General features: G+C 40.2%; 1 protein-coding gene across 2 annotated transcripts; it reads right to left on the bottom strand.

Moving 5' to 3' along the window:
* Nucleotides 1-934: 934 nt before the first annotated feature.
* LOC135495113 (glycogenin-1-like) lies at nucleotides 935-23,185 on the bottom strand. 2 transcript variants are annotated; one of them, XM_064783533.1, is made up of 9 exons: nucleotides 23,164-23,185; nucleotides 20,676-20,817; nucleotides 19,925-20,099; nucleotides 19,104-19,266; nucleotides 17,836-17,962; nucleotides 16,331-16,511; nucleotides 13,185-13,199; nucleotides 8,649-9,164; nucleotides 935-5,672 (listed from the first exon to the last, which is right to left on the bottom strand). In XM_064783533.1, the coding sequence occupies exons 1-9, from the start codon at nucleotides 23,177-23,179 to the stop codon at nucleotides 5,394-5,396; spliced, it is 1,614 nt and encodes a 537-aa protein (XP_064639603.1). In that variant the 5' UTR covers nucleotides 23,180-23,185; the 3' UTR covers nucleotides 935-5,393. The 2 variants fall into 2 exon arrangements, with proteins under 2 accessions (XP_064639603.1, XP_064639604.1); XM_064783534.1 differs by lacking the exon at nucleotides 8,649-9,164.
* Between the last annotated feature and the right edge of the window lie 1,135 nt (nucleotides 23,186-24,320).

Here is a 24,320-nt window from a genome sequence, read left to right as displayed (position 1 = left end):
CAAGGATTGGAACAGTGAATCTGTGGACCTGATGACTGATAAATTCAGTATTACAAAAGGTTTCACCTTGCCCTGATTAATTCAACAAAGGGCAAGGCATGGCATACTATTGGGGCAGAGCCGTGAACCTCGGGGTTGATGTGATTATGTTGAAGAGAACTGGCCTCTCAGGGAGTTGCGTCACACGTCACTTCTTGAGTTGAGGTACTGCTACAAGTCAATGGAGTTTTCCGGATGTAATGGGAGGACGTCATCAGGGAAGACGTCACATCACAAAGAGAGTGGTACAGTCAAATCTATGAGGACTGATATTGGAGAAATGGCGTTGGGTTCTATCCAAGAGTGTACCTCAGCCCCCCCCCCCCCCGTCAGTTACCCAAAGGAGTAATGCTGACATTGGATTGTATCCAGGAAACAAGATAGCATTTTTTTATTCTTCACAATCTCAACAGCATTGGTAATCACCAACAAATTCCCATTTCATTTGAAGTAAGAGGAGCGGCAGTCACCCACAGCATTGCCATTTTCCCGCCTTTTATTTCGATGAGATTTGATGATGTCATTGGTGCTGTTTGCCGAGAATTTTGATTTCAAATAGATCCCAAGGACAAACAAAGCCTTATTGTCGGACTATGAGATGTCGGACTTATGGTACTTCAGACTTACATTATGGTACCTTTCTCTGAATGTTGGACTTGTGAGATGTCGGACTTATGGTACTTCAGACTTACATTATGGTACCTTTCTCTGAATGTTGGACTTGTGAGATGTCGGACTTATGGTGCTTCGGACTTGTGGGATGTCTGAATTGTGATACATTTTCAAAGTCAGACTTGCGATACTTCTGACTTATGCAATGTCGGACTTTTTGGGGAACTCCTCTGGTGGCGCATTGGACAAGGGTGCACCCTCATCAACAAAAGAAAGAGACTGCTTTTTAAGCGATTAGTTTATTGCTAACAATCCCAGTTTTGTCTCCAATCTGTACATATGGATGCTGACCTATCAAATCTATCATGATTATACATGTAGAACTCAAAAGTAGAAAGTATGACACAAATATCAAGACTGAGAGAGGGAATCAGCATTCTGAAACACCTTGGTTACAATGTTGCACAGTGGTCTATGTATAATGCATTAGGCCTCCTTTTGGCTCAAACTGAGGTAGGCATCATGATAATGAAACGGAAGTAACATGAAGGGTTGACCATCGGCCTCACCAAAAATAAATCTGCGTAACATGTAAAGTTATTTTTGGCTCACTTTGAAAGTTGCCTGTGTTGCATTGCGCTGTGGCATAAATATCAATGATTGCTTCACCCTTTCACTGCCAAGGCATATTTGACAAATTTGAAAATGTAAACAAAACAACAAAGAGAATCTAAAGTTTATCACATATGGAATCATTGGAAAACTCTCATCGAGTGCTTTCAAATGAATACCCATGTGACATGGTTTCGATAACATTTCAAATTTTCAGACATTTTTCTGTCTTGAGCAAAATGGCCAGAGGAAGTCAAAGGGTTAATTTGAAACAGAATACCTAACAAAATAGATATAATCCAACAAATGGTACAGTATACAAAATGATACCGGGAAATATCTGCAAATATTTTATTTCGCAGTTAAAAGAAATTGCAATATAAGTGTACCTAAAATTTAGCATTTTCTCAAGCCTGTATAACAGTAACTTCAATCAAATTTTCCATTGCGCAGTCATATTTTTTCGCCATTATCAGCAAAGCTGATATTGTTAGCACATATTTCAAAGCTTGGTAGCACATATTTCAAAGTTTGGTAGCTAATATTTCAAAGGTTGGTAGCTTATATTTCAAAGGTTGGTAGCACATATTTCAAAGTTTGGTAGCTAATATTTCAAAGGTTGGTAGCTTATATTTCAAAGGTTGGTAGCACATATTTCAAAGTTTGGTGGCACATATTTCAAAGTTTGGTAGCTAATATTTCAAAGGTTGGTGGCACATATTTCAAAGTTTGGTAGCTGATATTTCAAAGTTTGGTGGCACATATTTCAAAGTTTGGTAGCTAATATTTCAAAGTTTGGTGGCACATATTTCAAAGTTTGGTAGCTAATATTTCAAAGTTTGGTGGCACATATTTCAAAGTTTGGTAGCTAATATTTCAAAGTTTGGTGGCACATATTTCAAAGTTTGGTAACTAATATTTCAAAGTTTGGTGGCACATATTTCAAAGTTTGGTAGCACATATTTTAAAGTTTGGTAGCTAATATTTCAAAGGTTGGTGGCACATATTTCAAAGTTTGGTAGCACATATTTCAAAGGTTGGTAGCTTATATTTCAAAGGTTGGTAGCACATATTTCAAAGTTTGGTAGCTGATATTTCAAAGGTTGGTAGCTTATATTTCAAAGGTTGGTAGCACATATTTCAAAGTTTGGTAGCTAATATTTCAAAGGTTGGTGGCACATATTTCAAAGTTTGGTAGCACATATTTTAAAGTTTGGTAGCTAATATTTCAAAGGTTGGTGGCACATATTTCAAAGTTTGGTAGCACATATTTCAAAGGTTGGTAGCTTATATTTCAAAGGTTGGTAGCACATATTTCAAAGTTTGGTAGCTAATATTTCAAAGGTTGGTAGCTTATATTTCAAAGGTTGGTAGCACATATTTCAAAGTTTGGTGGCACATATTTCAAAGTTTGGTAGCTAATATTTCAAAGGTTGGTAGCACATATTTCAAAGGTTGGTAGCACATATTTCAAAGGTTGGTAGCACATATTTCTATAAAATAGAGATGAGTGTTTATCAATTCTTGATTGTAGTGAATGTCCAAGAGAAGGACATTCGTGTTATGGCACATTGCATGGACATAGGAAAGCTAATGCTGCGGAAAACTGACCACAATATCGCCACAACAACTCAACGTTGCGTGATATTTTATCGCCACCTCTGCGTTGTATCGCCATTAACGTCATTTCCCATTAGAAAGTGGTGATATAACGCACAATCGATGCAATATCGCGCAACATTACTGTTCTACAATCTAGTACGAAAGTTTAGAGACATTAACCATACAACCATGTCTTTGTTTCTTTTAAATATTCATGCGACACCCTGTATGGTCACCAGTTTGCATAAGCAGCATAAGACGTTTTTGAGTAAAACAGCATTAATCTGAATGACTGCAGATTTGTAAGACTTTTTCAGGATTATTCAGAACTACAGATGAATACTGCAAATTCAAATTGGGGACTAGACATTATTTTTGAGCGATTGAAAGTACAATATCTCAACAGATTCCTCCTGGGTCTACTTCTACTTATATCTTGTAAAGCGTATATATATGCCAACGAAAAATCTGAGCATGTCTAACTCATTAGGACAGAATCATCTACTTTACAGTACAGTCTTATTATAGTTCTCTATAAATAAATAGTTCAATCTAACAAGTGAGGCCAAGGGCAATTAATAAATGGTCAATGACTGACTTGCACTCATGATAATTACCCTGTTCCATTGTAGAGGGCACCTCAGATAAAAACTTTTTTAGAAACCGATGGCAGACCTCATTTTCTGACTCATTCATCCCTGAACCACCCTCTGAACAGGAACAGTGTAAATGTCATGAGTCTAGTCCAGACATTGTCTCGAGACACTATTCCCGCTGCCCATAAGGTTGAAACCCTTTCGATGTGGTTGACAGATATGACTTTCCCAACCTCCGCATTCCTGGGGTTGGCATGCATGTACACTTACCATGCTTACCGAGTGCCTGCAAAATCTTAAAGGGTACGCCTTTCAGAAAAACTGGTGGTCCAGGAAAATAGAAATGCAGTTGTACACAATGCCGTGGTGCAGTATTTTGTTGGAAATTCTTTTCATGAATGGCGTGGTCCTTCAAGCAAAGATGGCACAATGCAGCGACACCATCCCCAGGCCCTTTGGTCCTTTCAATTCATGGTGAACTTGGGACTTCGGCGACTCGTGCAGTTTCCAATTTTCAAGTTTTTAAATTTTTTTGGTAGAAATTACAAATCAATTCCACATGGAAAGGGTTAATTAGCACAAAGTGACAGAAACAGTTTAACAACAGTATTTGAACCCCAAGCTTGTAATTGTCGTGCAATTTTGAACATTTACCACTGCATATGAACCGAGCCTTCAGACAGCCAACTAATCGTCGCAATCATCGATATTTTCTTTTGCGAAAAACGTATTCTGGTGATCAGATGAACTCAGTGATCAATTTGACAAGACCTTTTCTTTCTGTTAAGCGACCATGTACAGCAAATCAGTAACATTACTGATAAACAATTCAGTGGTAGTCCCCCAAATCAGCAAATAATTTCATACAGTGGACACCTCTCTATCAAGGACAACCTGGAGGACACTAGTGTCTGTCCAAAATTAGTTGTTTCCATTCAATTTGACCTCTCTGATCAGGACACCTCTCTATTAAGGACAGCTCGTCAGTCCTGAGGGTGCCCTTTAAATACGACACGTTCAGAAGTGGCGATGGTACGCTTTAGACAATGGGAGACTGCTAAAATGTGGAATCGGGAATGATTACATCCTCGCTTTGCCAGTTGGCAGATTCCACATTTTAGCAGTCTCCCATTGTATATTAAAGCGTACCGTCGCCACTTCCAGGCTAACTCTGTAAGTGACGTACAGAGAGATTCTACCGTATATAAAACATCTTAAATCATTGACGTGGGTACTCCCCATAACAAGGTAAAAGTGATCGAGTCCGAAATATATCTACCGAGTAAAACTGCGATTCCCAAACATGCATGCAGCTCACGAAGTACAGGTACCTAAACACTGCTTTGTATTATTCACGATTGTATCAAAATAAACTCTGCTCAATTCTAAATGCTTAGTTATGCCCAACACAGTGTACATTTGTAGAATCGTCACAAGACCTAGCCGGGATGCTTTGAGGAAGCCCATCACGAACAAATCTTTGCAAAATTGTATTGATCTCAAATGAAATTGCAAAGAATCTTGCATTTAAAGACTCGGGTAACATTGGTTCCATTCAAGACTGATTCGAACTTAGAATAAAGAAACTAGAAATACTCAATTTGCACATCAATAATATCCAGTAGTTTGACACATTCAAGATCTTCTAAATAAGTACGTGCCGATTTGATCCGTAATTTCTCAAAGCCGCATGAATTTTTCCAAGCCATATAAATTTTACATATTGAGCTACGAATACTATGGCGGTGATAATAAATATTCCTTTTAACAAGTCAATAAATAAAGAAATCAAACATTTTGGAGGAAAATATCGATCAGGAACAGAAATGTGACTGTTTCCTTTATTAGTAGCACCCGACTAGGCATTCAGTAGACCAATACTACACTTAGCGACATTTCGACAGAAAACGTTGACATCACGTCATTAAAGCTTTAGCTCTTCGATTTGCCCGTTTTACTAGATTTAGACGAGGTCTTAGATTTACTAGCTGGTTTCTTGACGCCTTCCTCCTCGGCACTTGGTGGTTTCTTTGCACCGTTGCCTAGCGTGTCTTCGATTTTCGACTTGATGTTTTCGAAAGAGTCGATGCCAAGGTAGTCGATCTGACCTCGTTCCCAGGCGTACTGCCATTCGCGTTCGTTCATTTGTGGCAAGGGTTCAGGCGATGGGCCTGCGAGTTTCAATCCGGCCAGCTGTCCAACAATTCCGCCCTGCAATCAATCAAAGAGGAGGAAAGTTGAGTTATGAGAATATAACGGCATTTTTACACTTTTCTAGGGAATTGGGCTATCCTTGAAAAAAATTGTGCGGAGTTAGATCAATATGTTTGATTTTTAGTAGACAGAGTCATAGATATCATTAATAAATTCAACCAAAATGCTGTTTTTGCCAGAAGAACTGATTTTTTAGAACGTGTCATGCCAGTTGAAATATGCAAAAGATTCTCAACTAAACTTGCAAATAGATCATGCTAATTAGTGAACATGGTCTCAATTAATAGACTTGCCTTAGTGGGACAGATTCAGACATGCTGCTAAAGTAAACCCCCAATTTGATTGTTACGCAACATACAAACTCCATTTTAAAAAGCGCCCCGCAAACAAGACCCCTTTGTCATAGTGACATGTGACAATTATCGCAAGACACTCACTGCAGGTGTCGTCGACAAGAAACTGTCCCTGCGCTGACCTGTGATAAATATCAGAGCCAGCGATATCTACTGACGAGCAATCTTTCTGTCGCTCATCACAGTGTCAAATGCTGCATGTTGACGCGACAAATATTTCTTTTGGAGTGCTTCGGAAGGCAAATTTTGCGTGAACTTGATCAATTTGGGGGTTTTCTTTTGATTTGAGATACTTTTTCAATGCATATAGTATATTAGAAAGTGTTAGAACTAACTGAGGATAAACAAAACTGAAGTTCTAGACAGACATACAAAGAAATGTGTAACAATATATATTAGTTTGTTATTGGAACGCCTTAAGAAACACCAGGGCAAGCGATAACGTGTCACTGGCCATGATGTCCTTTTGATTAGATTACGATTATCGCAATAAGGGGTCCTGTAACATTGCAGGACACATTATCACTGTTTCCATGGTGACATCAAATTTCATTGGGAATATCGTCACAGAAACGTCAATAACAGCCTGACCTGACTACAATTCGTCCTTTGATGTTTGATATTCAAATGCAATGAATTTTGATAAACAAACATGACAAGTTCTGCAAGACACCATCTATACTTAATCAACATTTTCTAAAGCAAGGACACAGACTTACTGAGCCTGTGCAGAGGGATCTATTTTGTTGAATTTCAATGGGAAACAAAAGATGTAACGAACTGAATGTTTTGCCGAGGAGAAGATTTGAGAAAATGTTGATCATTATGGATGCTGGACCAATACAGAATTATCGAAATGAAATATACATGTATACACAAATTAGTTTACTATAAACTGAACTGTCTCACACCCACGTCGACTGATTTTGAAAAAATCTATTGGAATAAAAGACTACACAGGCCGTAATGGCTTCAGTTTGTACCGACCAAAAATATTCTGAACTTATGTCAGCCAAAAGTACGAGTATTTGAATATCTTTTGTTGTTGTTGTTGTTTTTTACAGAGGTTTCTTTTCAGCCTTCGAGGGTTAATGCAAGACAGAGGTCCACAAGGTGCAACACTTACAGCTCGAACTAAAGCAAGACGACATTTTTACAAGGATGGGATGATAAATGTTGCTTTTTGTTAGGCGGCAACATTTTGACTGATGAATGATCCAAGTCCTACCAAGTACAGATGGGAGGGCGCACTAGAACAGGACTCTTTTGCCTGGAAAATTGCGCCATAAAAATGATTTGATTTGATCAGATTTGAATTATGACATGACATGACTTCACAAGACAACTTTCTGTTCCCAAAGAAAAAATCACCAAACAATAGCAATAGTGTTAACATGAACTCCGCAGGGCTCATGGTTCAAAATACTTCGAGGGCAAAACAATTTTGCTCGAAAGATAAGTGGAGCGAAACTAACCGTCCAAAAGCGACTCTTGCGCTAAATGTCAGATGGAAAGTGTGAAGTCAGATGATAAACTCTCCATAGTTGATCATCAGACAATCAACTGATGATGTCATCTTTTCACTCTTCAACAATACATCGATACATGCATTGCACAGAGACCCTACAAATGCATTTACACTGTATTCAACGAGACTAGGCAGGTTCACCATGCCACTAGATAGGCAATCAACGATCAAAAGACAAATGGTTCAAATTCTAGACGACGGCCGTGGACATTTTACCTCTACAGCAGACTATAGGTCAGTTTGAAGGACTTTCAAAAGAAACATCTTCAGAAACTCGCAAGGACAACAGACGAACAGGGAGATCATGACAAGACAACTAAATTTTCATGTGACACACATCACTATAGCTAGATCTCTACGTCATTAAAACCTTAACCCATCACACCTCTCTGCAGAACTATATCTATCATTCAACCCGCTAGAACCGAACTAAAAAGTAACATAAACAATGCAAATGAGGAAACAAACATCGGCGGAGCGGAATGATCACCAGGGGAATCGGATCATTACGAGTGGACCAGATTTTGTAAATTCAGACTTTGTTAACATAAAGCCTGATCAAAACGAAAGCTTAAAACTTTACAAAATCTTGGCGTCATAAAAAACTGATTCTCCTCAAGCGCCCTGCAAACAAGCGATATGCAATGGTCATCGCAGGTTGTGGCGACCTGCGAATCAATATCGCAGCCAATGTTGACAAGGGATCTTTTTGTCGCACATGGCAGCGATTATAATTGCAGGCAGCTGCAACTTACATCGCTCATTTGCACGGCGCTTTAGTGATACTACGAAGCTTTTAGGAGGAATAGCGATTCTTGGAAGGTGGCGGTGCAAGTGTTGCATCTTGGGTACTCAATTCTAAACAAACGTTAAATTTCGAACTCCAAACAATCATAAAGGAATATGGTCTATGTTTAGTCCTTTATGATATATCTGTACATATGAGCGTGGCTGCGTTGAGAATGCACCATACACGAATAGTAGCATAACATTTAGTCAGAAATTATGCTGTTAACTCAGAAAAACCAAGCATTATTTCTGTTAGGTGCTAAAGCATGGTGCATTTCAAACACCAGCGTCACACGGACCCACCTCGTCTGAAGTACCGCAGTTTCCATGGCAACATGCAAGGTGAGTAGAGGAATGGTCATGCCCGCCATCATGGCATTTTGAAGAATCAGGGTTAATACTGTTGGAATCGTCAGTTTTATCACAGTTCGTATCGCCATTATCACAACTTTTATGTCTATCATCACTTTTTCCAGACTCACTATTTTCGACGTCACAGTGTTCAGTATTTGAGCCATTCGTCTTATGAATAATATTTTCAATGTCTTTTGCATCGTATAATGACGGTGCGGGATTGTCAGCGTCCATATGTGACATCGGCTCTTCTAAGTAATGTGATTCATAATGATGATAGCACCGTTCTTCGTCAACATCGACTACAACCGGCTCGCCAGACGGCGATACCACTTCTTTAACGTTGTAAAATACGTCGATATCGGGCAAGACATATGGCATGGTCATTTTGTAGTTGATACGGCTGGCTGCTCGCCGGGCAGTCTCCGGATCCAGTGCAGGCAGATGGAGATGATGTAAAGGTTTCTGGAATCATAAGAAAAGCAAGGGTTTGCATAACTGGCTGCAGGGGGCGCTAGCTATGTGTCCGTTGCTGCTCTGTGGTGTGCCAAGTGCGTATGGGTGATCAAAAACTTACGTTGACAACTATTGATTCCAAACAGATCAACTAATGTCTATCATGCCAAGGTTGGTTAGTTAGCAGGAGGAAATCGTGGAGAATGGGACTAAATTTATTCATTGGGTATAGCTTTTGCCCCAGAGAGGTCTACAGAATTAAGCCCCCCCCCCCCCGGCCCAAATGATAATGAAGACCATATATTTTAAACCCGCCATGCAGAAAGGCCTGAAGAAACCAAGTTTTCTCAATTTGTACATAACTGTACGGAGGTACCTTCTGGCATGGCGGGTGCTAACTTCGAAAGCAGGAATTTTAGGTTTGCCCCTTTGAGAATACACAGATGGATGATCTATATACCAACTCTACAACAAATTTTGGAACAGAGAATAATAATCTCTAAGACTAAGTTTTACCTGTGAGTGGAAAATTTGCATCGCTAGCTTTTCATGTAAAATTTCAATATCAAATTTTGGTATAAAATGAATTAAAAGAAAATCATACAAATAAAGGATAAGATAAAATACACCAAAACACTTACATGTATTTGGTGCATTGAAAGTAAAACGTCGTGCAATTTGCAAACACGGAAGCTAAATTTCTACAGCATGAGACTATGCAGCGATCTCAAAACAGTTCAACATGCGCTGCGATTGCCATGCAAATTTGCCAAGGGATTTCAAATTTTTAAGCGATTTAAACTTTTCAGATGCAACGGAAGTCTCTGATACATTTTGTCCAATACCTCAATAGGCCTGACCCCCATCACCCTCCTAGGAAGAATCCCCACCCCATCTTTAAAATAAACAGGATCAACTTTTGGAAGGATGCATCTACTTTTTCAACTCATGCAAGTTCGCAACAAAAGTTAATTTCTGATTCTACTTAACGAAAAGTTCTGACAAGAAACAAACAAAATAAGTTCTAAGTGTTAACTCTATACTGCCAATCAAACTACTGCATGTTAAAAAGTAAGCTGTTTACAATTCTTAATCAAATTAATGAACCACACATGGTTTGCGACTATGCCTTCCAACAGCACCTCTACCACCCAAGGTTACAATACAAACGGGTTTGTAAAGGATGATGATTTATTTACAGAGGCGAATGCAACTGAGGCTGGGTTACATATAGTTCACAGAGTCACGTGTAACATGTCACTTTTCCAAAGAGCGGGCTACATATGATTCACAATGTAACTTTTCGCCATTCGTGTCATGTCATGTTTTCAAGCACGAGTCAATTAAGGATATGCTCGTGACATGTGACACGTGAACTATGACATTTGACACGTGAACGATGACATTTGACACGTGAACTATGACATTTGACACGTGAATCTTATGTAAATCTGCTCTAAGATGTCATTTTTGAAGTCACTCATTTGGACTACACCAATCTTGAACAAAATCATACGGAAGGGACAAAATCGGAGACAAGATCCATGGACCATCCACCAACATACACTGATGGGACCGACTGTCCTCACAAGACAATAGAGCTGGTGCCGTGACGTCACTTTTGACCAGCAGTGGACCATGCTGACGTCATCTACAAAGTGAGTAACATGTAGAGGCAGGGATGGGACACTATCCTTTCAAGACAACAGAGCTTGTGCCGTGACATCAGTGACCAGCAGTGGACCATGCTGACGTCATCAACAAAGTGAGCCACATATCGAGGCAATGACATGACACTGTTCTTTCAAGGCAACAGAACTTGTACTGTGACATCAATGACCAGCAGTGGACCATGCTGACGTCATCAACAAAGTGAGCCACATATCGAGGCAATGACATGACACTGTTCTTTCAAGGCAACAGAACTTGTACTGTGACATCAATGACCAGCAGTGGACCATGCTGACGTCGTCAACAAAGTGAGCCACATATCGAGGCAATGACATGACACTGTTCTTTCAAGGCAACAGAGCTTGTGCCGTGACATCAGTGACCAGCAGTGGACCATGCTGACGTCATCAACAAAGTGAGCCACATGTCGAGGCAATGACATGGTACTGTTCTTTCAAGGCAACAGAACTTGTACTGTGACATCAGTGACCAGCAGTGGACCATGCTGACGTCATCAACAAAGTGAGCCACATATCGAGGCAATGACATGACACTGTCCTTTCAAGGCAACAGAACTTGTACTGTGACATCAGTGACCAGCAGTGGACCATGCTGACGTCGTCAACAAAGTGAGCCACATGTCGAGGCAATGACATGGTACTGTTCTTTCAAGGCAACAGAGCTTGTGCTGTGACATCAGTGACCAGCAGTGGACCATGCTGACGTCATCAACAAAGTGAGCCACATGTCGAGGCAATGACATGGTACTGTTCTTTCAAGGCAACAGAACTTGTACTGTGACATCAGTGACCAGCAGTGGACCATGCTGACGTCGTCAACAAAGTGAGCCACATGTCGAGGCAATGACATGGTACTGTTCTTTCAAGGCAACAGAGCTTGTGCTGTGACATCAGTGACCAGCAGTGGACCATGCTGACGTCGTCAACAAAGTGAGCCACATATCGAGGCAATGACATGGTGCTGTTCTTTCAAGGCAACAGAGCTTGTGCTGTGACGTCACTTTTGACCAGCCAACTGACTCAGACAACTTTGGTCACATGCTTGGGAGCCCACCAAACTATTTTCAACAGATCTCATCGCACAGAGAGGACATCCTATAACAATGAAGTCAAAACTGCCAAGTAAAGTCAAAAACATGCAGAGGATCAAATCAGACAGGAACCAGAATTACACCAAACATCAACTTATTCATGAATGTGAATTTTCTTGACCCATAATGTTGGCTATATTTTGCCGCAACAACATGACGATTGTGAATGGAGAGCGGGCGCCACTCGATTTATCGTGATCAATCGTCATATTGATATCGAAGCTCATGACGAGGCAACACAACATATGATAGTCCGAAAGTTGTTTTATGGATCTTAGCGCAAAAATGAATCTGTAGACTAGTGTATAATCTGGAACACTGGTTAGAATAGAAAATTGGGGTTATGGAAGAAGGAAAATGGTCAAAATTGCGGACAAGTTCAAGATTGGGATGGGGAAAGGTCCAGGAACCGCTGGAGTGCCGAATACACATGGCAGCAAGAATTAATAAAGTCTGGCCTTCATTGATTCTTGACTGTAGGTATAAGGAATGAGTAACCCAAAATTGAAATCTCCACCTTTTAGACGCCCATGCATTGATATGTTGTGCATAAATTTTCCATGCAATTGTGACATGATTTGAAAATCAGCATCGGAATAAAAAAGTGCCATAGCCAGTCACTCCGGCCACCGCTATCTATAAGCCAAACAAGCAATTTTTATTGCAAAAGTGTGATTTTTCTCAGATTTTCTTGTCAGCTAGGGTCTTTGCAGATCCCTTCGACAAGAATCAATCCTCATAGCGATGTGCAATAAATATCACACCTCTTTAAAATAGATCATTCTACCATGGATTGCTGTTACAAGGATTTCAATGCAATAAAAATTGCTTCTCTGCATTTTACTTCAGCCACTTCGCACTGATTTTGTTTTGCTTTATTTTGTGATATTGTCAGAAAGTATCTTTCAGAACGACCTTAAAGGGAGCCTATATCCAATAGCCCGGTGGTCAGAATAGGTTACACTAAGACACCAATAGGGGTCTCTGTCATCGATCAAAAATCTGGCAACTTTGACCCCAAACCGCCATAAAAACGATCAACTTATCACACTTCAGACCACATCACAAAACAAAACACGCCAAAAAAGTGATTACATCATCAACCAATGGCAACGGACCAAATTTTCAACAATAGGAGAGATTACGGGTTAGAAGCTATGTAACATATAACATGTCACAGGACACTAAAGGGTGAATGTGTTAGCACTGGGACCTTGACCCTGAAATTCACAGCGTAGGATTTTTACCTCTGGATTTTTAGCCTGGAAAAAATAAACCAATAAAATCATGTAAATTTTAATAACTTCCCATTCTCAAAAAATATTGTCGACTTCGGGCCAAAGTGGCCTCAATGAGATCTATGAGATGTCTAATAGACATCCGTCTATTAGATGTCTTGCAGACATCAGTCTATCAGTTGTCTAATAGACATCCGTCTATTAGATGTCTTGCAGACATCAGTCTATCAGTTGTCTAATAGACATCCGTCTATTAGATGTCTTGCAGACATCAGTCTATCAGTTGTCTTATAGACATCAGTCTATCAGTTGTCTTATAGAATCAGTCTATCAGTTGTCTTATATACATCAGTCTATCAGTTATCTGAAAGACATCAGTCAATTATATCTCTAATAACAAACATCAGTCTATGAGATACAGTCTAATTGACATCAGTCTATCAGATGTCTGATAGAAATAAGGGTATCAGATGTCCAATAAAAGTCACCAGATTTTTCCCTGTGACAATTATAAGCCGTCAAAAGGCAAAAATAAACCTGTGACATACGCTCGATAATGTATATCAGCAAGCAATTTTATTCTCTATTATTTTGTTGTCATCAGACCATGCAAGCTGCTACATGTCTGGGTGTCTGAATCAAAGCGCCATCTGTCACCAAGGACGTCGAATAGCAACACTGTAGAAACACTGTCTGATGTGCTGATGCAAGGTACATCCCATCAAAGACAAAGTGGTTAAAACGATCTTGCTTTATACAGAACGCAACAGCAAACCATGCAACGTCGGCAAACTTTTCAAAAGAGATACCACCTCGATAAAAATTGAGATGGCACTAACATATGGGATGACCATGACAGAGCATGGTACAGATTTGATTTTAGTCATCTATCCGCTGAATTATTTGCGACCTCCACCAAATGTACAAAACATGCTAAACAGGGCCCAACTGCTCAATCCAAGTTGGAGACAAACGCAAGCATTAGCTAAACTAAGCATCATCTCTCTCAGTACATCCAATTTACAATAGTAGCATCAGGGGTTAATGCTAATGTCACTGCTAACACTGCCTGAGCAAACAGACCCAGTAAATTTCAGATATAAAGGAATATCAGGAGGGGCATTGGAAACCAAGTCGGAGATCTGATGATTTTTTATACACAATTGAGCAAAATGCAAAGCTGTGCAACGAATGCATGCAGCAGAACACTACACGCACTACATGACATTGAGAAAGAAAACAACAAAGATATCATGTTAATTGGAACAGAAGGCCTAAATAAAGTCAACAGAGGGAATGTAATATCACAAATACAAAAGCATAGGCGTAGCCAAGGGGTAAGGGTGTTTGGGGATAAGTCTTTGAAATTGACCAAAGAATGTTTAGCTGGATTTTTTTCCTTCAATTCAAAATTGACCATGAATGGACTGTTGCAGTTGTTTGGTGAAAACGACCCATCTTTTAGAAACTGGCTACGCCTATGAAAAGTTGCATCATAAAGCAAACCCAGAATGAAACAATTGTTAAGTCTATTTAGTAATTGAAGCAAGCAAATGCATTTTTAAAGTCGAAAAGATGTAAGGAAGCTTGTAAACCATGCATCAAACGTCACTAAAAAAGGCGGAGGCAGTCTGGCGTCTCATGGTAGCAATTCTCATTGTTATTTTCTGCACCAGTGCATTTTACAGAGTGTGGCAAAAAGAAAGGTAACTAAAGGCTGATGCCTCGCACCAGTCTGTCACCGCCCATAAATTGTTCATCGAGAATGCAAGCGAATAATAATTTGAAACTTCTTCTCAAACATGTAGATGACACCATTTCTAACGATAAAATATCAAGTTCAAAACGGTGGTGCTTATGGTAAATACATAACTCTCGAGTTGGTGGATCATTGAAAGCTTCCAGGACTCTATCCTAAAACAGACTAACCTAAACTCACCACCATAGCCTCACAAGGAGGGTCTGATGTCAAAATGAAATAGAATTTTGAGAAAGGTACAATTCATTATGTCACTTCACATTAATTTTTGAATACAGAAAGTAGTTTTCTTCTAAACTATGACCCTGTGCAACACTGCAAGGCAGACCTACCCAGGAGGTTCAGCAGTATCGCTAGAAGTTGTGAGAGCACCCCACAGACTTGCTCATCCATCACAAACTGCAAATACCATCTGCCCAGAAACAGCACAGTTACTCTTTACAGAATGCAAGCGCTAATTTAGCAAACAGGATGGGTAGGCTAACACTGCAGACAGATAACACTGTGTAGCATAGCCATCATTCTTTTCAGAAACCTCCACATGGATGCAAGGAAACTGGAAGTTAACACATCAGTCAACAGCCAGTCTGATTTATGCTTATATGTTATCGGCTTGTGATGGACTTGTTTTCAATAATGGCTTTTGTCAGAGTTCCAATTAGAAAAGTTGCAAAGTGTTCACAGTAGCGGGTTGAAAAGCCAGGCCTCGAATGCTCAGCCTCTCAGGCACTCATGGTATTCACTCCCTCAGCCAATTACGAATACTCTGCATTTTAGAAATCATCAATGGTGTCATCTACAGGTCGGTCAACAGATATGGAAGCATGTTATTAGTATTTTGAAGTTGAAAAGACTCGATCATTTTGGTGTCAAAATGATTTTGACATGCTCGTTTGATAACAAATAATTAGTAAATGCATTCCAAGTTCTACAGACTATGATTTAGCATACAATGACAAAAATGTTACTAAAACTTTAAAATTCATTGTTTATCATTGATTTTAGTTTATATTTCGCTGCAAATGGAGAGCTGTATTTTCTCTTTTTTCAGGTGCTGCAGTCAAAGAACCAGAGAAAAATTGCGAGAGAAAAAAAGTACAACAACAAAAAGTTTGAGAGTAGTATAGTATACAGATATGCTTATGACAGAATCATTATATGGACTTTGGTCAAATTAGTTTCAAAATTTCTATAATAGTTTTTTAACTTTATGATTCTTAGTAAAGCCAACCCCAAGAGTGGCTATACTACATCCGCTGTCGAACAAACCGCCAATGTTTGGAAATATTTGGAAAAAAACTTCGACCAAAATCCATTCCACCACAAAAGACATCATCTTCAACCAGATCAGAATAGAGCAAAAATTTTCCAAAATCGCTATAAAAAAAGTTCTCACCAAAGTAGGATCTAGGAAAGGATGAACTAGGGACAGGAAATATCTCCACCATATTTGTAGGAAGGTTTGATTGTGGACTGTCGATTCGTCCGTCTGCACTTGCCCGGACGTCGGGTCCACTGTGTACCTCCATGGCTTCTGCTCACCGATGAAGTGACAAATCTTTACATTCTTGCCGAACCTGGAAAGACAACGGGCAGACGAGTTAGACAAGAAACGTGGTGTCTCATCGGGAGCTTAAAGCCTGCAGCACACTAGCCGCCAACTTTGGCGACAAGAAGCGTTCGGCTGACGCCTCTCGACGCCAAAGTTGGCGGCCAGTGGATCCCGGTCAGAGCACACCTGCCCAGAATTGGCGTCCAGTAGCGTCTTTTCCACCACTTTAACCCATCCTGGGCCATGCAGTGCAAAATCATGTGACATCAAGACGCAAGCTGATTGGCCATAGCCTTGCCGCCAACGCCAAGTCAGGCGGCCATCCGTAGCACACCTGGCTTCTTCTTGCGTTCAAACGCGGCAACACGCGTCAAAAATCAAACATGTTCGATATTTGGCGTTTAGTTGTGGCAAGTGGCGGCAAGTCGCGTTCGCCGACGCCGTTCGTAGCAGACTACGGATTTTTCAGGCGTTCAGGACTCTTGCGGCAAAAAACGCCTGTGAACGCCGAAGTTGGCGGCTAGTGTGCTGCGGGCTTAAAGGGGTACGCCAATTGTAATAACTGGTGGCCCAGGAAAATGCAGAAGAACCGCTTAGGTTGGTGCAAAATATGGAAGCAGTCAAAAAGCATTTAAGACCACATTATTCGTTATTCAATTTGAGACGCTTTAGAATAGAAATTGACACCTCATTGTCGGTATTGATTGTCTCACTGAAACCACGAGGGTAGAGTGGTTTTTTTGAGACAACCAATACCTCCAGTTCGGTATCAATTCCGTATACAATGTGTCACACACCCACACATCACGGATGATATCACACACAGGCTTAACAGATGGCATTATTGATTAATTGCTATTAAAATACTCATATTATTGGTAATAAGTCTGGGCCATTATAAATTAAGCTCAATTATTGACAAAGCATATGGTACAGTCAGTTCAGAGATATACCTATGTCTCATTTCACACATAAAACTGTTTGAAATTACTCAAGCATAAAACTTGGCAAGTTTTAAACTTATACCTTGGTAGACAGACATTGACAAAGAAATCCACAAAACTGGCACAATGTCTGAACTTCTTGGACTATTCCTGATTCACTGACGACACCAATTTGCCATTCAAACAAATTTTACTATCACAAGCTTGAGACAGTTATGTAGAACAACTTTGGCCTGGAAAATGCTTGACATCACCTGTTTAGTTCATGGGCAGGCCTGATAAGTTGTCTCATTCATAAACCGCCTGATTTTATCAATGAATGACCTGCACTTATCAATAACTGGGCAGAGTTATAAAACGAACTGATGATGATGATGTTGTTGATGGGTTCAGGCCAATACTTACTGTTTAAAGGCTGGTAAATAGCTGTAGAAGGCTTGTGAGACTACATTATAAATGAATGGCAGGTGTTTGCTGATGTCTTTTGTTGACCAATCACTGTAGAACAAGTTGAGAAGGCCCTGATCACCACCTGGAACAGAAAGGAGAAGGAGATCAAACATGTGACAAAGTTTCAATCCTTTCTGCTTTCATTCTCCTCTCTCCTGACCGGAACTCTATTTATTGATGACGCTATTCCGTCCCTGCTTCCTCGACTCGGCCATTTCATGATATAAAGTGTGTGTCATGGTTGAAGAGAAATCGAGTATGAATCTAAAACACAGAGGCAAGATGAACTGTTTGTTGTGGCCTGCTTTTTACATAAGCTGCCCCCTTGTTCTTAGAAACTGCAGCCATTTCTGGGGTGACCCCCCCCCCTACTCCAGCTTAATAAAACTGAGGAACACAAACAAGCCAAAAACAAAACACTTAAGTCTGATTTATTGTTAACATAATGTATGTTATCACTTATATATGACCTTCATTAGTGGAACTGGAAGCAAGCACGCAAACAACCTTGATGTCTAGACAGTGTAACACCAGTTTGTGGATAAACAATATCAATACTCCAAAAAATTCATGAACCAGTGTTAGATCAGTTAATATAGAGCATATTACTTTAGTGCACCTCCCTCTATCTCAGAACCAATATACCCACACCCCTCCCAGGGTTTCCACCAGAGGGGGGGGATGGGGGGATCATCCCCCTAAAATATTTCAAGGGGGGATATCCCCCCCCTTAATTTTGAGCACTAAAGTTTGTTTTACTGTCAAATGAGTAATTTTCATGGTTTGATATGTAAAATAAGAGCATTTGGGAGCCAATTGTAGCGGTTTTGGGGCGGTTTTAGAAGAAAAAAAAATTTTTTTTGCTCCCCTCAAATTTAATCCCGGCAGAAACCCTGCCTCCCAGAAGAACTTTGAGCAAATCTGCACAAACTTTCCTGAGAAAACCTTGCAGACTACGCAAAGTTTGAAGCATCCCAGCGCAGTAATCAAATCTCCAAAAGACTCATTCATGTCTTGAAATGTTCACAGGTAAAACATGCTATTCTCAGCCAGCAGACGTCATCAGGAATGTACAAACTACATGAACCACAGGTAATCACTGTGGCAGTTCATCAGGTTTCTTAACCCGTTCTTTACAAAGCCAGCTAGGAGTCATGCTAAACAAATACTCACACTGGAGAAGAGTTTCAAACTCCCCATGCTAACAGAACGACATAACTCACCGTCAAATGTGCCATGACTAACTGCAAATGACAGTAAACTCTGATATGTATTTTCTGAGGGTCTGAAGACGAATACCCCGGAGTTGAAACAATCGGGCCAGCCTGCGTCTGGTGCGGCGGAAAACTCATCTCGTTCGAAAAGTTCATCACAATTTTGTAAGACCTGAAATCGGATCCAAAAATGATTTAGAAATGTGCTTCTAATTTCACCTCCGAGAACAGCAAGTTGTTCAGTAGCACAACCATTTTAAAGCCAATCTTAACCTCCCATCCATTAAAGTAGCACCAATTTTATTTCCCATCGAAACTCCAAGGGTTAAAATGATTCAAATTATAGATTTTTTACTGCTCATAATGCATGGTTTCAAAGAGCAAACCAGTAAAATATCATCAAGGGAATAATTGAGTAAGACAAGAATAATCAAACTTAATTGATTAATTTTGTGAAAGCTTCTATCATAATGGAAGACCATACAACAGCTCTGTAGAAATGTACATAGAAATGCAATGGTTTTACAGTCGCCTGTGCATGCATGAAATGTACACCATTCATTGAGTGTATGAAGTTCGTTTGATATGCACTGGCATTTTTTACTGAAACAACAAGTCATAGACTAGTTGCTCAAGGACAAGGTATTCACCTGTCTAGTGTCTACGCGAAACCAATGGTTTATTACCCAACCACTTCTAAATTCTACACAAAATACCTATTGTTCAGTCAGTGATTGACCATCAATGAGGCTGGTTGCAACGTGAAGACCATCACGTGATATTTATCATAAATACTGAGTCAAGGAAAGAGCAAAGTGCAGATAACTTACTAAAGTGTCTGCATCCAAGAAAACACATTTAGAGAACTGCGTCAGCCTCCAGCAGTGGAATTTAGTGAAAGTACACCCGAGGTCTGGCCGGGACAACAAGGCCAGGTTGGTCACGTCTTGGCTGTCGAGGACGTCCACCTCGACTACCAAGTCAAAGATGCCAGACAACTGGGACCTAAAAGGAAGACGGGAAAGTTTGAGAATCTTTTGTGTTTTTTTTGTAGAAATACCTTTTTATTGACCTGAGAAAAGGAAAAGAGAAAGACAACTCATGTGCTACATCAAGGGTCCTAATAGTGATAGTGACATTCCTCCGAATTTGTGCAGCACCTGACCAGTTGAATTTGACAACTTGTCGCACAATACTGCCACAATCCAATATACAAAATCATAACCTCTGCTACTGTGAATGTACAGTTAAATCTCTCCATCAAAGGCACCCTTGGACTTAGGACTGACTACTTATTGGGGAGTTTTCCTCGTTTTAAAGGTCCAATTGAATAGCAATAAATTGTTTCGGACCCAAAATCACTGCGAAAGGGTGTCTTGCTTTGGTGTCCACTGAGGGAGGTTCAACTGTACCTAACGACAAGGCTTGACTTCATTTGTTAAGTCGCCTCTACTGCACATGCTGTAAAAACTGTGGAGGAGTGCCAGTGGCAGGGTGGTGTGAGTAAGTGAACATGCTATCAGTTACTTTGAGACTTTCCCTATCTTTGACTGGAGATGTCACGTGAAGCGATTTTATTACCTTATAGAGCCTGAAACCTGCGGTGAAATCATGACGACCAGCTTTCTTGTTGTTCCCACGTGTTTCAAGGAATGCCCCAGCACCATGGCTCCTAAACAATAGGAGTCATTGGTAGCCAAGGTGACGAACGCCTCATCTTCCACTGCAAAGAGAGGAAGGATAGGAACATGACTGACGGATCACAACTCGAAAATGAGCATGTCAATTTGAGGACATTGGGTGATATGAATAAAGACTAGCAAATGCTTTTACTTCAATTTTGTACAGAAAGGCCTAGTGTATATGTACATGAAGTTTTAGATAAAAGCATTTGCTAGTCTTTATTGTCTGAACATTTCTCAACTCAAAACAGAAAATGTACCTCTTCTTTGGTGTTTTGGACTTTTTGAGAGGCATGCGAGACAGTCAGTCCATTTCAGTGACAAAGTCGGTTATCCTACAGAGTTTCACCACAGAGTCCGGGTCCCAGAGAGGTGTCCTTTGGCCAGCATTCCTCTCTTGGAGAAATGGGACAAAAATGACCATTTTACGTTGCAAAATTAAAATCGGTTTTTGACTTGAGACACATCGATTCATACCACCTGTGATTGAAATTTCCATTGTACGTTTTGGCCAAATATTGCAGATTTATTATTGCCACTGTCGACAGAGACTCGCACAAGTGAAACTTTCTTCAGAGGCTGCTGTCTCTTTTATGTCAAAAGTATCTAAAACTGTCCTCAAACACTTTTCAATCAATTGAGTCAACAATTTGTTTAACCTAATTTAAACTGTCTAGACCAGGACCTGAACACGCATAGGACGAATGTGATAAGCCTTAAGTACTCATACTCATACATGATAAAACAATTTACTCACTTCACGTGGTACTGCCGTGGCCAACACGACATTTATTTGTCTACTTTTAACCAACCGTCGAGGTGACTTGCATTTATTCATCTATTTTTAACAAGGCATAAAGAGTGACATATCATTACCTATGCAAGAAAAGAATTCCAATACATTTTGTCACTTTATACACTCTTCAATGCTTTTTATGCCAGCATATGTACTTTATGAAGGCCTAATGCACTGTAGTCACACCTTTCTTTTAGACCTTGTTGACTCGTGGGTAGGTTCAGCATGCGCTCAAGGCATTGTATAATATAGTGGGTATGAGATTTATCCTTAGACTAGGCAATGATGAGGCATCGCTGATGATGATATACCACAGAACAAGGTGTCACCTTTAACTGGTCATTATCATGAACAAGTCCTTGTTTGACTACCAAGACTAGTGGTTAGGTTCAGCAAATAAAAAAGAGGAATGAATGTCGGCCACACAGCAGTTAAAGTCCGAGAATGAAATCAATGAAAATGAGTGTTTTACTACTGAACTACTACTATAGTACCACTTAATGAAAGTACACCTAGGTCGTCTGCTCCAAAAACTTCCCATTAAAAGGAACAGTGTCCTCCACTTCAAAGTCATGACTCAGGAACCAGAATATCATTATTTCCCAAACTGAGGAATTTTTTTTCATACTCCATAAATCTTCAAAAATATTTGTGACTTGTGTCACATCTCTGTCATTGAATGGCACTGGCAATGTCAACATGTTTGTTTCATTTCAAGGACATAGTGGCTAAAATGACCTGCATTACAGGGCATGGCCTAATTCTCATTTTTAAACCTTAAAGGGGTACACTGTGCGTGTTCGTAATTAATGGTGGTCCAGTAATACACAATGACGTAGTGCAGTTATCTATATCCCCACTTTTTTATGGAAATGAACGCCATGGCGATGTTATGCAGGACGTAGCAATACAATATCGCGCAATGTCACTGATTTACTTCAGTCATTTAATGAGCATCGACCACCCGTTTTCAAATTTGTCAATGTAGGCCTAGGCCATGGAGGTATTACCTCCATGCCTAGGCCTACGGCATAACCCCTGAATGCTAATTAGCGGGATTATCGGGCTAAACAATGGGATTATATTATTTCCTAGCTAATCCCATTGTTTAGCCCGATAATAATCCCGCTAATTAGCATTCAAGGGGCCTATGCCTACGGTTTTAACGATAGGCCTACTACGCTAGCCGAGACTCGAGTAGCTAGTTCTCTCCCAATCCAACACAATTCATTTCAAGGACGTCACATGTTTTCCACGTCTAGACTGCCCAACCACATGTTCTCACCACATGGTACCAGCCAAGGTCAAACACTCAAAAGGATGTCCGAAACCGACGTCTTGGCCGACAGCCAGTATACAGCAAAGTACACTGTATCATGTAGTGCATGCAAACACTAACCTCTGGTCTGCCAAAACAGTCTCAAATTCGACAACAGTTTTAGGCATCATATACTTGAAATAATTTTATGCCAATCACTCTAATGACTCAAAATATACTGGAGATAGCAACTAGGGTATTGGTAAAAAAATATTAGGCAGGAAACGCTTGTTTTGACAGAATTTTCAGAGGAGAAGAGAAAATCTCACTGACCTTGTGGAGCAGCCATTTTGTCCGAAGGAAGGAGACCAATCAGAAGGCCAACTGAAGTCATGTGATACCAAAGCGAAATAAGGGAATACACAATGTTGATTTGAGCTATTTATAGTAACCACCCATGTGCGAGTGGTTGGTTCAAAACCTAGTAATGGTATTGGCAATTAGCATTTGGAAATTGCAATTGGCATTTGGCAATGGGAATGTGCCAAACGTATATCAGATGCTATAAAATAGGGTTTGTTGATGATGATCTTCTTCTTCAGTGTTCACTCTGCACTCTATAATTGTCTCAGAGATTTTGACGGTCGTGGTCTCTTCAGAACCATATACGCTAATCCGTCACCATACAATAGAGATGGACACTTTTCCCGGGCTACACCCGAGTCCCAAACAACCAATAGGATCATCGTTAAAAAAAGCTCTGTTTGATATGTTGTCCCTTTCTAACTGGTTGTGCCACTTCTCTCCCTTGTCTTTGCATAGAACACTGCGAAATGGATCATCAAACTGAACTGGGACAATGAATGATCTCTGCATTGAAGGGTTGGCATGGGGAGAGACAATGTCACATCCTTAACATCAGTTATTTGACATTTTAATGTTGTCAGAAACTGATCGCATTTGTAGACAAAAGAATATGACATAACAATGACGTCCCGAGTCTTTGCGGAAAAGATTGTCGGTCACCATGGAGGTGAAAGACAATGTCACAACGTCAATGACGCCTTGAAATAGGACGGTTACGGCCACATCAACATGACATTTGTGTAGTACATGTAATAGTAGAATAAAGTCGGACATCACAACCATCATCCAATGACAACCCATGTATCTGCAGAGAGAAGGAAGGGATGGTTACCCCGCCATCAATACACTCCGGAGGTAGTGGACCCATCTTGTCCTGTCGTCGGGAAGTAAAGACAATCAGGACGAAGAGTTTGACTGAATAAAAAAAAGCTGGATGAAACATCCAGGTTATCTTTTTTTTGCGTCCACCTAGTAGAGTACTTCATGCTTCAGGGCCAAAAACGGTGAGGACAAACAAATGGACTACAATCATTAGTGATGGCCATCAGTGATGCCAGCCCTTCTCCATCAAATGATGCAAGTGCTCTAAACACCTCGGGAAGAAATCAAGTCTGACGCACTAA

The sequence above is a fragment of the Lineus longissimus genome, chromosome 10 (assembly GCF_910592395.1).
Source record: "Lineus longissimus chromosome 10, tnLinLong1.2, whole genome shotgun sequence".
Classification (NCBI taxonomy): Eukaryota; Metazoa; Nemertea; class Pilidiophora; order Heteronemertea; family Lineidae; genus Lineus; species Lineus longissimus.
This window is presented reverse-complemented; position numbering and strand designations above follow the sequence as displayed.